The 15,858-nt window shown below is 42.3% G+C and overlaps 1 protein-coding gene across 5 annotated transcripts in view; it reads right to left on the bottom strand.

Moving 5' to 3' along the window:
- RGS22 (regulator of G protein signaling 22) overlaps positions 1-15,858 on the bottom strand; it is a 99,991-nt gene that overhangs the window by 67,347 nt on the left and 16,786 nt on the right. For all 5 annotated transcript variants that reach the window (XM_045007937.1, XM_045007935.1, XM_045007936.1 and 2 more), the window contains 5 exons: positions 12,708-12,793; positions 11,287-11,452; positions 10,412-10,580; positions 8,250-8,333; positions 4,890-5,589 (listed from right to left, as the gene is read on the bottom strand). In XM_045007937.1, coding sequence (XP_044863872.1) covers positions 4,890-5,589; positions 8,250-8,333; positions 10,412-10,580; positions 11,287-11,452; positions 12,708-12,793 — 1,205 coding nt within the window. The remainder of the gene's footprint in view (positions 1-4,889; positions 5,590-8,249; positions 8,334-10,411; positions 10,581-11,286; positions 11,453-12,707; positions 12,794-15,858) is intronic.

The raw sequence follows: 15,858 nt of genomic DNA, 5'->3' as shown, positions 1-15,858 counted from the left end.
TAGGACCCTGTTCAGGGTGGGGCTCTTCAAGGAGTCCACAAGTGTGGCATTTTCTGCACACAACTGGTCTACTTGTACCTGGAGTAGCTGGTTCACCGTGTCAGCTTTGTGACCTGATCCTGGAGGGCTTGATTAGCCACCTGAAGGCGCGTGGCTCACTCAGGTGAGTCCAGTGCTTCCAGAGGCAGTGACTGGGCTGCTGAATCCATTCATCTCACACTGGGCCCACTCCTGTGGGTTACAGTGGTCTGTAAAAGCAGTCAGGGCTGCAGCACGGGCAGTCTGGCCTATGGGTTAGAGCGGAGTGTGGGCCAAGGGCCAGGAGCCAGTTACCAGGAATCAGGCCAGGTTGGAATGCCAGGAGATCAGAATTGTGAGAGAAACCAGAAAGCAGGGATCAAGAGTCAGTTACCAAGAGTCAGGTTGAGTCAGGACACCAGGAGGTCAGGTTAGGGTGACAGAACCAGAAGGCAGGAAATAGGAAGCAGTACCGAGAATCAAGCCGAGTCAGGATACCAGGAGATCAGGATCAGATGATGAAACCGGAAGGCAGGAACCAGGAGGCAGTTACTAAGAGTCAGGCTAAGTCAGAATTTCAGGAGGTCATTATCAGAGGGCTGGAGCAGCTAAACACCAGACCAGCAGCCCACAGACTACTTCCTGTTTCCTCCTCTGTCTTCAATAGGCCTATAAAAGCAACCAAGCAGTCAGCCAATGGCACAGGAGCTGTAGCACAAGTGCAGCAAACAAAGCTGTAAACAAGGGAGTTTGGGGATGGGGGTGCAGGGTTCTGGTTTTGTTTTGGTGTTGTTGATTTTTTGTTTGTTTTTCCCCTTGACAGGAATTTAGGCAGTAAAGGTACAGAGGCTGCAGTAGTAATGACCAAAGCTATGGAAGAATCATAGAATCATAGACTATCAGGGTTGGAAGGGACCTCAGGAGGTCATCTAGTCCAACCCCCTGCTCAAAGCAGGACCAACACCAACTAAATCATCCCAGCCAGGGCTTTGTCAAGCCTGACCTTAAAAACCTCTAAGGGAGGAGATTCCACCACCTCCCTAGGTAACCCATTCCAGTGCTTCACCACCCTCCTAGTGAAAAAGTTTTTCCTAATAACCAACCTAAACCTCCCCCACTGCAACTTGAGACCATTACTCCTTGTTCTGTCATCAGGTACCACTGAGAACAGTCTAGATCCATCCTCTTTGGAACCCCCTTTCAGGTAGTTGAAAGTAGCTATCAAATCCCCCCTCATTCTTCTCTTCTGCAGACTAAACAATCCCAGTTCCCTCAGCCTCTCCTCATAAGTCATGTGCTCCAGCCTCCTAATCATTTTTGTTGCCCTCTGCTGGACTCTTTCCAATTTTTCTACATCCTTCTTGTAGTGTGGGGCCCAAAACTGGACACAGTACCCCAGCTGAGGCTTCACCAATGTCAAATAGAGGGGAATGATCACATCCCTCAATCTGCTGGCAATGCTCCTACTTATACAACCCAAAATGCTGTTAGCCTTCGTGGCAACAAGGGCACGCTGTTAACTCATATCCAGCTTCTCGTCCACTGTAACCCCTCGGTCCTTTTCTGCAGAACTGCTGCCTAACCACTCGGTCCCTACTCTGTAGTAGTGCATGGGATTCTTCCATCCTATGTGCAGGACTGCACTTGTCCTTGTTGAACCTCATCAGGTTTCTTTTGGCCCAATCCTCTAATTTGTCTAGGTCCCTCTGTATCCTATCTCTACCCTCCAGAGTATCTATCACTCCTCCCAGTTTAGTATCATCTGCAAACTTGCTGAAGGTGCAATCCACGCCATCCTCCAGTTCATTAATGAAGATATTGAACAAAACCAGCCCCAGGACCGACCCTTGGGGCACTCCACTTGATACCGGCTGCCAACTAGACATGGAGCCATTGATAACTACCCGTTGAGCCTGACGATCTAGCCAGCTTTCTATCCACCTTATAGTTCAATGAAGATGACCAGATGTGGAAGCTGCAGGATGTACATGATGCTAGAGCGGGTACCTGAATAGAATTTAATTTGTATGAAGTGCCGCCTGATAGAGCTGATGAAAGAGAAGATCCGAGGCTTGGAGATACAGATGGAAACTATGGTTAAGTTTTGAGGGGGCTTTGAGCAGATGATGGAGCAAAGGCAAGAGGAGGCTGAAGGAAAAAGTCAAGACTTGCACATGCAAACTGGACTGAAGAACTCTGAGGGGAGACTGCAGGGTGAGGAAAGTGGCCAGAGGAAGCATGTGACTACGAGAGGAAAAGACCAGATAGTGAAGGAGAAATAGAGCTCAGGAACAGGTTTGCTGAGTTGGAAAATGAAGAAGGGTGTGGCAGGCAGTAACTGAAGGTGGGAGGGCAAGGAAGAATAGAAGTGTGGCTAGTCCTATAAGAAGAGGGGAAGAGTCAATGGAGATACCCAGAGTTCAGAGCTTCAGGAGGATACAGGATAACTTGCAGAAGATTGCAAGGGAGAATAAAAGATAAAAGGACTTGCAGCCCGAAAGAACAGGCAGATGGCTGGAAAATCACACCATCACCAGGAAAAGGTATGTTTACTTGACTGGTGACTCCTACTAAGAACAGACAGGCCTGTCACCAGAGCTGATTTGGAGAACAGAAGGGTGACTATTTGTTGGGAGCTAAGATACGGGATGTGGACCTGAGGCTGAAGAGGATCCTAATGTGAGCAGGAAAGAATCCACTGATTATCCTTCATGTGGGAACAAATGACACAGCTAGATTCTTGCTGGAACGTATCCATGGAGACTATGCCAGGCTGAGGAAGACACTTAAGGAAATGGAGGCTTAGGTGATCTTCACTGGGATTTTGCCTGTCCCTAGAGGAGGAGAACGAATGTGAGACAAGATTATGATGATCAACAGATGGCTCAGGCAGTGGTGCTACAAGGAGGGCTTTGGGGTGTTTGACCACTGGGAGGCATTCATGGATAGAGGACTGTTCTCGTGGGATGGACTCATCCTGAGTAGGGAGGGAAACAGACTTCATGGATGGAGGTTGGCACAATTCATTACAAGAGCTTTAAACTAGGAACTCAGGGGAGACCGTTGGGAGATGCTCATGTAATCTCCATGCCTGATTTTAAGATTAAGAGAGAGGAAAATCAAGTAAGAAAGGATATAGCAATGAAGAAAGGAACAGCAGTGGGTAGGAGCATGGGTATTAAGAGAAAGGATAGTGCTGATACCAGTCAGGTAGGTGATATTGGCAGTAATATGATTGTACCCAATTGGATGAGGAATGTGGGCGAAGCCAAGCTGCAATAGTTAAGATGTTTGTACATCAGTGCAAGGAGTCTGGGTAACAAAATGGAGGAACTAGAACTACTGGTACAGGAAGTGAAACCAGATATTACAGGGATAAAAGAAACATGGTGGAATAGTAGTTATGACTGGAGTACTGGTATTGAAGGGTCCTTGCTGTTCAGGAAAGACAGAAATAAAGGCAAAGGTGTTGGAGTAGCATTTTATATTAATGATAAGGTAGACTGTAAGAAATTAGAAGTGATAGAATGGATAAGACAGTCTGTTTGGGCCAAAATCACTTTGAGGAAGAAAGCTACTAGAGGTCCCCTAATATAGTGCTTGAGGTGTGCTACAGACTACCAGGATCCAGTTTGGATATGGACATCTTTAATGTTTTTAATTAAATAAACACTACTGGGAATTGTCTGAGCCCCTCCTGCACCCCAATCCCCTGCTCTGAGCCCCCTAACCCCCTGTCCTGAGCCCCTGCTATGCCCCCACACCTCTCCTGCACCCCAACCCCCTGCCCTGAGCCCCCTAACCACCTGCCCTGAGCCCCCTCCTGCACCCCCTGCACTGAGCCCCCTCCCACACTCTGCACCCCCTCCTGCACCCAGCCCCCTGCCCTGTTCCTCCTCCTGCACCCCATACTCCTCCTGCATCCCTGCCCTGATCCCCCTCCTGCACCCTGCACCCCTCCTGCACCCCAGCCCCCTGCCCCAGCCCTACATTCATGGCCCTGCATACAATTTCCCCACCCAGATGTGGCCCTCAGGCCAAAAAGTTTGCCCACCCCTGGACTAGATGATCACAATGGTTCCTTCTGACCTTAAAGTTTATGAGCTGATTATCCCATTCCCTAGTAAGATTTGGAGATCTGTAGCAGATACCAACTATTACCACATCTTGTGCTTTATCAGTTAAGACACTGTTCTATAAGCATTCAAGATCATGTTCTTTCAAGTTATCAGTGACTCAGAAATACGCACTACCGTTTTTTACATAAAGTGCCACTCCCTTTCCCTTTTGCCCACTCAGTCTTTTCTAAATAAGCTATAACCATTGATATTAACACTGAATCATAATAGGCATGATTCATCCCATTGAGCAAACAGCTGTCATTTTGGAAATATGTTTTCAAACATTTCTAAATATCAGAAGCCAAAATATTTCTATTACCAAATTAAACCCAAGTTGTGTACCGAATAAATGTCCCTACTGGCTTAGGGCAGGTGACCTAAATTTAATAAAGCTTAGGGAAGTGTGTCATACTGTATGCCCTGCTTGTGACTTTAAAATCTTACATTTATAGAGCATCTTTCATTCTGTTTTCATTAAGACATTTATTCATATTCAGTTTTATAAAAAAAAAAACCTTTTGTATAAAGCCTTAATTTTCACCCTGATTCTGACCTCACACTAGTTTTGCAAACATATAACTCAGCTTCAGTGGTTATTCCTGAATTACCCTTGTATTAGTGAAATAATCAGAATTAGAACCATTGTGTCTGCATTATTCACTCATGTCCATTATGCATGGGTAATTCTAAATGCTCAGAAACAACATTTATCTAGCCTTCTTTATAAGCATTAAAAACAATGGGAAATACCTTTGCTGTCTTCTAGTGTCCTTAAGGACCTTTAGTCTTTCAATGTCCATCCAGAGCCACCAGTACCTTTCACCCAAAGTTCCTTTTATGAACTTCTTGAATCTTTCAAACTCATTTCTGTTGCCAATATCATAAGTTCTGTGACTGGTACACCAGGCAGCCCGACTGTCTGTGACATCACTTTCAGACCTTGAACTTGAACTCACTTCTTCAGTCTCCTGTTTTATGCAATGTCCTTTGGAGTCTAACTTGTTGGACAGAGAGATATTCTGAGAAGTAAGTGGCTCTGCAGCAGTAGCAGAAAGTTGATTATTTGATAACTCATGTATAAATACTTTGGACAGTTTACTGAAGTTCATATCAGTCTTGCTCTTAGCGGCCGGTTCTCCCGTCAGTTTTGAAACTGATTCATTCACTATATACTGAATATAAGTTGATGTAAACTCGTCTAATGTTTGAAAAGCTGTCATTTCCTGCCTACCATCGTATTCCAGATTTTCTTTCTCCTCAGCACCATTCTCCCATTTCTGGTCTAGGTATACTCTTAACATAGTGTGGGAAGGAGTGTCAGCAATGGATACAGAAGTGTCAACCTCTGTACTTTTGGATCTCCCTCTAACATTGTTAGTTTTTGCAGTTCCTGTCCTCTGGGGGAGGGGAAGACTCCTTTGACTGTATTCCATATCCAGGGAATCCACTCCTGCATTAAATCAAAAGAGATAATTGAAAACGCTTTCAGATTCAAAACTGTTCTCCTGGCGAACAGAAACAAGTTTTCAAGTTACAAAAACTGGAACATATTTGCATTTTATTGTTGACAGCAATGGAAAGTGCCATACTGCCACAGTTGGGATCAGCAAATGTGCTTGAGCTGCAGCTACCTTGCAATAAACAGGAGGAGTCTTCTGCCAAAACATTCTCTGCAAGAGCCCCTTGAGTCTGTGAAACTCACTCCCCACTCTGGTCCACCAGATCCCTGCATTTTCAACCATCCGACCCCAACACATTCCAAGGCAACCTACCTTGCCAGCAGGCAGCACCCCACCAACTGGCATCCCAACCCACAGGCATCTCCACCCCCAGAGCACCTACTAAATGTCTGGTCATGCTGCTAGGCCCATCTTTTCTCCCATGCCTGTGACGAGATGGTGGTTTGAGGTGGGAGGCATTTTTTATTTAGGAGCAAGAGGGAATGGTAAATGGTAGCTGTTTATCTACCTATGATGGAATGGAAAATGTATTACTTGTCATATTGGAAAATGGCATGAGTTTATTGATTTTAATTGTTGTCAGAGCATTGGACAGGCGCCTGTCAATGGAATAACATCTTTTTATACATGGAAAGAGTAAATATACAAGAATATGTCTGGGACCTTGGATCCTAGGACCCTATGATTATAAGAACTGCCATACTGGGTCAAACCAAAGGTCCATCCAGCCCAGTATCCTGTCCTCCAACAGTGGCCAATGTCACGTGGCCCAGAGGGAATGAACAGAATGGGTAATCATCAAGTGATCCATCTCTCATCGCTCATTCCCAGCTTCTGGCAAACAGAGGATAGGGACACTATCCCTGCCCATCCTGTGTAATAGCCATCGATGAACATATCCTCCATGAATTTATCTATTTCTTTTTTGAACCCTGTTATAGTCTTGGCTTTCACAACATCCTCTGGTAGAGTTACACAGGTTGACTGTGCTTTGTGGAAAGAAATACTTCCTTTTCTTTGTTTTAAATCTGCTGCCTATTAATTTCATTTGGTGACCTCCAGTTCTTGTGTTATGAGAAGGAGTAAATAACATTTCCTTATTTACTTTCTCCACCACAGTCATGATTTTATAGACCTCTATCATATCCCCTCTTAGTCATCTCTTTTCCAAGTTGAAAAGTTCCAGTCTTATTAATCTCTCCTCGTACAGAAGCTGTTCCATACCCTTAATATTTTTGTTGCCCTTTTCTGAACCTTTTCCAATTCCAATATATCTTTTTTGAGATGAGGTGACCACATCTGCATGCAGTATTCAAGATGTGGGTGAACCATGGATTTATATAGAGGCAATATGATATTTTCTGTCTTATTATCTATCCCTTTCTTAATGATTCCCAACATTCTGTTTGCTTTTTTGACTGCCATTGCACATTGAGTGGATGTTTTCAGAGAACTATCCACAATGACTCCAAAATCTCTTTCTTAAGTGGGAACAGCTAAATTAGCTCCCATCATTTTATATGTACAGTTGGGATTATGTGTTCCAATGTGCATTAGTTCGCATTTATCAACATTGAATTTCATCTGCCATTTTGTTGCCCAGTCACCCAGTTTTGTGAGATTCCCTTCGTAGTCTGCTTTGAACTTCACTATCTTGAGTAGTTTTGTATCATCTGCAAATTTTGCTACCTCACTCTTTATCCCTTTTTCCAGATCATTTATGAATATGTTGAATAGAACTGGTCCCAGTACAGACCCCTGGGGGACACTACTATTTACCTCTCTCCATTCTGAAAACGGACCATTTATTTCTACCCTTTTTTTTCCTATCTTTTAGCCAGTTACTGATCCATAAGAGGACCTTCCCTCTTATCCCATGACAGCTATAAGAGCCTTTGGTGAGGGACCTTGTTAAAGGCTTTCTGAAAATCAAAGTACTCTATATCCACTGGATTCCCCCTTGTCCACCTGCTTGTTGACCCTCTCAAAGAATGACTGTAGATTGGTGAGGCATGATTTCCCTTTATAAAAAACATATTGACTCTTCCCCAATAAATTATATTCATCTATATGTGTGACAATTCTGTTCTTTACTATAGTTTCAACCAGTTTGCCCGGTACTGAAGTCAGGCTTATCGGCCTGTAATTGCCAGGATCACCTCTGGAGCCCTTTTTAAAAATTGCTGTCATATTAACTATCCTCCAGTCATCTGGTACAGAAGCTTATTTAAATGATAGGGTACAAACCAGTTAGTTAGTATTTAGTAGTTCTGCAATTTCACATTTGAGTTCCTACAGGTCAAATCTTTAACCCAAAAAGGAATCAGTTCTGTTCACAATAGTTTCATTAATAATGTGTTTAGATAAATAACCAGCTCCCTTCTCTCTCTCCCTGTACCATTGAGGCAGCTCCATTTCTTTTTGCTCCACTCCCACTCATCCCATTTAGCCATCCTCCCTTTGATTGGCAGTTCAGTGCAGATGTTCTCAGCCTCCAGCCTCCCCCGTTGTTCTTAACTGCTGAGCAGGAAACCTGACACTTTTACTTGCCCAGATTCCTTCTGCATATCCCAGGCTTCTGGGCAATAGGATTTTTCCAGTCCAGATGGTAGTTGGCACAAGTGACCATTTATCTATAAATATTGCTTACCTAGATTACTGCTGCTACTGCTGTATAAATCAGCTGTGTAAGACTGAGCAGAAAAACTACATGTGCCTTGAGAAGGAACGGAATCTAAATAGAAAGCAAGAAAAAACAAAGCCATAATTCTACCATTGCTATACAGCATCTTGGTTTCAATTTGTTTTTTAAATTTGAGGGTTAACCGAATCCCATCCATATTCCTGTAACCATTCAGCACAACAAGAGATATAAGTATCCATGTTTCAGTGCACAAGACATCCATTACTAATCACAGTTTAGGATGGGCAGATTATTCCATCATTTTCCATTATAGTATTTCTTGTAACTTCCTGTGAATTATGTAGTGGTGGACAATGTCACAGGCAGAATATTGAATGGAATGGATCACTTGTCAGATCTGGTATAGAAATTCCTATGTTCCATACTCACACTATTCCACATTTTAAAAATATTTTTAAATTTTAAAAATCCACCAATTTTCATAACACTGAATCTAATCTAATTTACCTTAATTCTTAATCTACATTGATGAAGGAATAATTCAAATATTATTTTATTACATAACAGATAAAAAATATCACAAGTGGCAAAAAACATCAGGCTAACCCATTGTCCTGATCCACCAGTGGCATAAATTCCAGCTAGAGGTGTGTGTCAGGAATCCCAGCCTGCAGCAGAGCTAGTCTCTAGGCAGCCTCGTCAGTACAGTTGGTCTGCAGCAGGCTGTCTGATTAGCCAAGCAACTGATTGTCCGCAGATGCCAGCAGATTGGCTCTTAAACCAGCAGCAGGTCACTGGCTTTTCAATGCTCATGCTCATTGCTGTGCCTGCTCCTGCTTTGAACCCATTCTTGTCTGCCACCCTGCTTGCAGTTCCTGCCCTCTGGTTTGACCCTCAGGCTCCTGACTACGGTCTCCAGCTTGACCCTTGGCTCTGGTACCAAGTTTTTGCCTTCCAGTTTTACCCTTGGCTTTGGCGCCCAATGACTGACTACAGCTCTGACTCTGGCCACTAGGCTAGACTGCCCTCATCCTGGTTGGCTGACACTGCTATCTGACCATGCCCTGCACCTCATATTCCAAGGATGTTCCCATGAGATAACTATGCTGCAACCAAACCTCACCTGTGCCAATTCTTTGACTCTGCCCCCAGTCCATTGAGGTTAAGGAAGGGAAGTACTGTGCATGCATAATGCCTTTTAGATTGAAGGAGCAGCAGATTTTGCATGGCAGCATAATAGCCAGATGCAGATGAAAAACAGAGCTCCACACTAGAAGACAAAGCTCTCAGGCAGGAGAGCTAATAGATCCATAGGGTGAAAACTCACTGATTATTGGACAACTGAGGGGAGGATCAAGAAGAAAGACTGTCCACATGGCTACTAGCAACCCTCAGTAAGGAAAAAGTGAATGCATTGGGATATGGGGGTGCATTGCTAAGGGACTCACTGAAGTGTTGTGGTTAAAAGTTCTTGCAGATTTAGATAATGCTAAAACACTTTGTGGCTCCCCCAACATTTGAAGCCACTATTCTCTGAGCAGAAAAACGTAACAGCAAAGTGGACCTCCCGCTGGTTTCCATTCCAGTCCCAGCCCAATGCAATACAGATCCTGCAAGTGCTGTACAGTCTTGACCTGGCTGCTTGCAGCTCTGCATAAACTAATGATTAAGCCATGACTTACATATTAGTGCAACCCCCGTACATTCATGATTAATGAATGAGTCAGCATATTTTACAAAGGTAGGTTTCCAGAGCAAGAATGTCCTGAGGCATTATCATACTACCCCATCCAATGCTTTGGATCCACACGGCCCTGATGAGGCAATTCTCAAACACAACAGCTTCTGTGTTCTCACAGGACTGGGGAGAGACCTAGTTCCTACACTTCCCCATGTGTTTGGGCTTTTCTGATCCATTTTGCTTCCCTCTGCTCTGCATAGCAGAGGAGAGGTTAGGGGCCACGTATAGTAAGTGGCATTTAACATTGCGGGAGTAGAGAGGAAATACATCTATTATTTTCTCCCATCCAAGTTCCTAGGTATTGTACTGCAGGCCACAGAACAATAACAAGCAGATATAGCAGCATTACCCAAACTCTAGAATAGCTTTTATTTCAATCTTGTCGTATTTGTTATCTAAATAACATGGCTGCACCATTACTACTTACCTGGGCTGACCTTGTGGTTGTATGCAATAGTTCTCTGAGGGCCTGTAGACCAATACTGTGTGCCTTGAATTTGAGTGGAAACTAAAGGATGAGTAATTGTATCTGTAGTTGTTGTTTGCTGACTTTTTTTGGCTAGTGTAAACCAATCCTTTGTCTGAGTAACTGTAGCCTATGAAAAGCAACATTAAAGAAGTTCAACGTAGCTTATACAATAATTCAATTTTTTCTATTTGTTGTAGAGCTTCTCAGAAAGAGATCTTATTGTCTGTGGTTATTCTGTGCTCTCTCACCACGTAGGTTTTGTTATCATGATGGTTCACAATGGATGTAGAAATGTTGAGGGAAACCTGCCAGGATTGAAGTATGGCCCCTGAACTAAGGGGAGGAGTTTGAGACCAGGGCCAGGAAGAGACGTGGGGAGAGGTCTCTCCAGAGAGGCCACAGTGGTGTGAATCTGGAAGCTGGGAAGACAGCCAGGAGTGAAACACAGCTTTATGGAAGAAGGGCTGCTTGTGGGTATTCTATCCCAAGGGAGAATAAGTTGGAGCCCAGAATTCAGGGCTAGGCAGAAATCTGAAGGAAAAGACTCTCCAGAGAGGCCGGGGGCTGGAGTGGGAACATCAGAGCTCCCTCTGCACTTAGAGGAAACTGGAATTGTTGTGATAAATGGGCCTACAAATTTACCCTGATTGTGAACTTAACTGAAAAGTGAGTGAAAGTTTGTAAAATGTCATAATAACATATAACACCAAATGTTAATGGGCAAAGATGCAAGAGGAAGACAGACAGACTAAATTAGTACAAAGGGTCTTAGCCCATTGTGCTCAATCCAGCACAAAATTGCTGCCATTGCCTATACGTTGTGCTGATTTTACCTTGCCAAGTGAAACATAGAACTTTCTCATAATTAGTTCCTCTTCATCCTCCTCAGGAAAAGGAGGTGTCAGCTCTCTTTTCATAATCCAGGGATAATACGTTGTATCTATAATGAAGTTAATACCAGTTCTGCTCCATTCTACCTGCGAAAGCAGTTTAGCTAACCTACAGTTAAATATATTAGGAGACAAATGAGTAGTTCAGTTTAAGCATTCATCAAGACATTCGTTTAATTTATCTTTACAACTGACAGTAAGAAACGTTAGCATTCTCAAAATAAATTCTAAATGGGAACTTCCTGTTCTACTTATCTTCTATTTTACCCCCTTGACCATAGTTACATATGTGAAGAATGACAGCCATTCTACGGCTCATAGAGACAGAGAAGAATTCCTCCTAAAGCTAGGCATGGTATACGTTAGGCTTGGGCCTGGAGTTTATATCTGAATCCAGCTCCAAATCCAAACTTCACCAGAGATGCGAGGGGGAGGGGGAGGAGGAGCGGAGGAGTGTTCGGATCTGGTGTTCTGGGTCAAATTCGGTCTCTTTTTCCCTCCCATCTGTGCTCACTTTGGCCCTGATTCAGGAAGGTCCTTAAGCATGTGTTTAGTTTTAAATACTAACTTCAGTGGGAATTAATTACATGATTAGAGCTCATTTTATATAATTTTTTTTGTTTAATGAAGAAAATGGTTTGATACAACAGAAAAGGCTTAGGCATGTCCATTTATTGCCTGAAGGGAAAATACAGCATTTCTCTAGGATTTGTTATCCTTTGTACAATTTTCTCTCCAATGTAAGCATAGTCTTCAGTATATTGAATATTGTTACAGTTACTGCAAACATTTTAAAATATTTTTATGCAGCACTCAGTGCCCAAAGAACTGGTCAATTTCTACAATAAAAAAGGGACTTGGTAAGCCAGGATACCAGGCAGCCACTCTTAGGGACTCACCAGCACAGCTGTGATCATCCTGCACACTCCAACCAACAGAACCCAGACATGAACTTTAGGGATCTGGAGGAAGGGCCTTCCCCAGTAGGTCCAAGGCCCTGGGACATCCTCTCAAAGGAGGTCAGGAAGAATACAAGTACATCAGGTCATGCTACAAGACTCACCATTTTGCCTTAGCATTCCTCAAAGAACCTGGGCAGAGGAAAATCTAGCAGACATAGCAGCTTTATCCTAATTCTAGAATAGCTTTTATTTCAATCTTATTTTATGGACAAGGGAAATTAGAATCAAGAGGAAGTGGAGAAAAAGCATCAGCCTCATTTTAATTTATCCAAATCACTGAAATTATGTGGGTTACATGGGGCAAAAGATCTGAGAAAATGTAAGCGTTATGACAAGACAAACTAAATAGAGGAGATAGATTAAGAAATTTAAAACTTGATATGACATTAGAGTGGGCAATACCTGTATTCAAAGTAACAATCACTTTTTAGAAAGGCTGGGAGTCTTTCTTTCTTAATCCACTGAATTCCCTGTTCTCGCTCAAGACGCTGTTAAAACAAAAAAACCATCAAATATCTGTTAATGTTTCACTTCATCAAGTTTTATTTGCCACACAGTTAATTGATAGGTTACCTTGCAGTAATTCCAGCAAAGTAAACAACTTTCCCCCTCAAACATAGTCTAACCAGACAAGTGAATTAATTTACCTTCTTATAACTCCTGAGGGTCTGATTCTGATCTTTCTTAAAACTGCATACATGGAAACTTAAGCCATTGGAATTTCCCTGTTCAAAACTAGTGCAAGTGACAGAGGAATGCAAATCAGAGTACCAACTGCAATATGAAACAGGTAACTTTGCTGACTATACTTATTTTAAAAATAACTACAGTTAGTGTTTTCATCAATATTTTGAGGGCTGAGGAAACTTTCAAATGGTCTTAACAAGAGCCCCAAAGCAGGAGAACTGTGGATATTTTTAAAAAATCCACAGTTTTCACCTACACCCATATGATGTATTGAGGACAGTGTTAGAATTGCATGGTATCACTTTAAATGTGTGTGAGGGGTAGGGCTGTTTCCTGGTCCTGCTTTCAGGCTAGGGAGCTCTGTAGCAAAGCATGCAATCCACATCTGTCTGGAAAGAGCCATCTTAAAGCAAAGTGGGATGAATTGTGCCTCTCTGCCTTAGGGAGCAGCCTGTAGGTTCTTGGGTGTTACAGTTCTGAATTCTAAGAAATAAAGTAATGGTACATTGAAAGCTTCCAGCAAGCGTATTTATGTTTTTATCTAATTTTTCTGTGTGTATGCCATGAATATAATAAGCAGTTATATACTGGGTTAATTCTGACATCGGTGGAATTATTACTGATTTACACCAGCATACATGAGAGGAGAAGCAGTCTCATAGTATCTCTCTATTGGTTAATAAGAAATAAACCTAAAATCTGGCACCTTTCACAGCTTTATAAATCCTGAAGAGTTTAGCTTTTTCACTTCTCTCAGGTGTATTTCTCTGTTCCTACATTGTATTTTAGTGACTTGATTGCTGGTGAAATTGATGGCCTGGAAGAATGAAATCCACAACTTGTCCACAGGTGTAGTATACGCAGAGACAAAATGATGGATGTTTAGCAGTTTGCTACCTCAATTAATCAGTACTGGGCTAGGTCCTGAATTATCTTTCTGTGAGCTAATATTTCATAAGGGACAAGGGTTATTTCTGCTCCATAAATATCCCCAAGGGAGTTAAAATATATAAATTACTTTGAAAAGTAGGTGGTTTCTTTTAAATAAAAGAAAATATATCAAAACGATGAAGGCTTATGTTGGCTGTGGGTCATATCCTTTGTGGAGATGAAGAATAATTATTTTCGTCCCTATAATGTATGCCTCTTTTTGGTAACTGATAAGGTTTTTGGAAATACAGAAGGTTGTCTCTTTATTTTGGTCAATCTCCCTGGATGTAAGAAAAATATTTGTAACATTTATGTACCAGTTGAATCAAATCCTGGTGTTTTATTTGAGTTATTTATAGCATGTTTAATTCTCCTGTTAGTGGATGATATGCAAAATTATATTTATCATCTGAAGGAAAGCATTCTCAGAAAAAGAGTTCTAAATTTAATACAGTAGATTTTGTAACTAGGTCCATCTTTAGGCATTGTGGGACCCAATCCAGCATAGTTTTGAAGCATGTGTTTAACTTTAGGCATGTGGATGGTCTCATAGACTGCTCAGGTCTTATTTAAGTGCTTTGCTGGAACCTATGTGAAATAAGATATGCAGAACCTCTACCAGTTTCCTTCTCTACTTGTTAATAGTTCTTCCCATTACTGCATATGCCTTTCCTTCATATATTTCACCCCCGATTGATTCTTGACTGACCTCAGATCAATGCATACATACCCCACATCTGTAATAAACCAAGACATGTACCGTTTTCCTGTTCATAAGTCTAAACAGGCTGAGAGGGAGACAAGGACTGAGAAAGAGAACACAAGATGTATTATCGCTGTTGGCAGGATACAACAGCTGTGGCTGATTTTTTCTACTTTGTGTAGCTGCTGTACTGATTTTTGGCATGCTGGTATGCCCCAGCAGCTTCTGAATTCATGCCTGTTAGTCATAGGTACCATACAAAAGTAGAGGGGGCATACAAATCACCCATCCAGGATGCCAGAAGGAAGAACAGAGGTGCAACATGCCAAAAAAAAAAAAGTGTCAGGAATGCCCTGAAGAATATTTTTCTTTATAAAGGTCACAATATTTCCCTTATGTGAAAAATCCCATGGAGGGTCAATTATTCTTAGAAACAATGCAGCACTGTCCCCTTCTCCCAACCTATGAGAGAGGCATTAGTGGTGGTGAAGAAGAGGCAGGATATTCAGAGAAACCCAGCAAAAACCCTGCTGATCTTAGGAAGAAACATATCCCCTTTATGCAACACCACTGAAATCAACGTAGTTGCTTATTTCAAGGCTGAATTTGACCTAGAGCAGTGGTTCATAACCATTTTTGGTACCTTATCTGGACCTTGGATGTTGAACCTGCTTATACTGTGGTCACTATTACTTAGTGCCTCCGATACCATCACTTCTTGAATTTGCTCCTGTGGGTTACTTAAGACTAAGTCAAGAACAGCTTCACTTCTCGTGAGCTCTATAACTTGCTGCTCCATTGTGCCATTGGACTTGTGTATATGTGAGCAGTTGAAGGCCGTCAGTACTATGCTTTAGTTAGATTTTGCTGCCTCTTTGACCTCTCTTAACATTGTGCATTCAATTTTGTTTTCTTATCTGTAGGCTGATATAGTGCTGCTGCTGCCCCATTTCTTCAGCCTAGTCTGTCTTTCCTGTTTAGTTTGCCACCAAATATTGTGGTACTACAGATATTTTTCTCATTCTATTGTGAGCCAGAATCTCTGCTTCACCGAGTTAATGCTCAGCAAAGCAGAGAGGCAGCCAGTTAGAGCTCTCTGATTCTCTAACTGGCCTCCAGCCCTGGCATAAGATAGAGCAGCCTCATTCCTAATTTTTATAGGGCATTAGAACTAGGGCTGTCAAAATTAATTGCAATTAAAAAAATTGATCGCGATTAATCGTGCTGTTAAAC

The sequence above is a fragment of the Mauremys mutica genome, chromosome 2, assembly GCF_020497125.1.
Source record: "Mauremys mutica isolate MM-2020 ecotype Southern chromosome 2, ASM2049712v1, whole genome shotgun sequence".
NCBI classification, from domain to species: domain Eukaryota; kingdom Metazoa; phylum Chordata; order Testudines; family Geoemydidae; genus Mauremys; species Mauremys mutica.
Note: the sequence above shows the minus strand (reverse complement) of the source record. Positions and strands in the feature narration are given on the sequence as shown.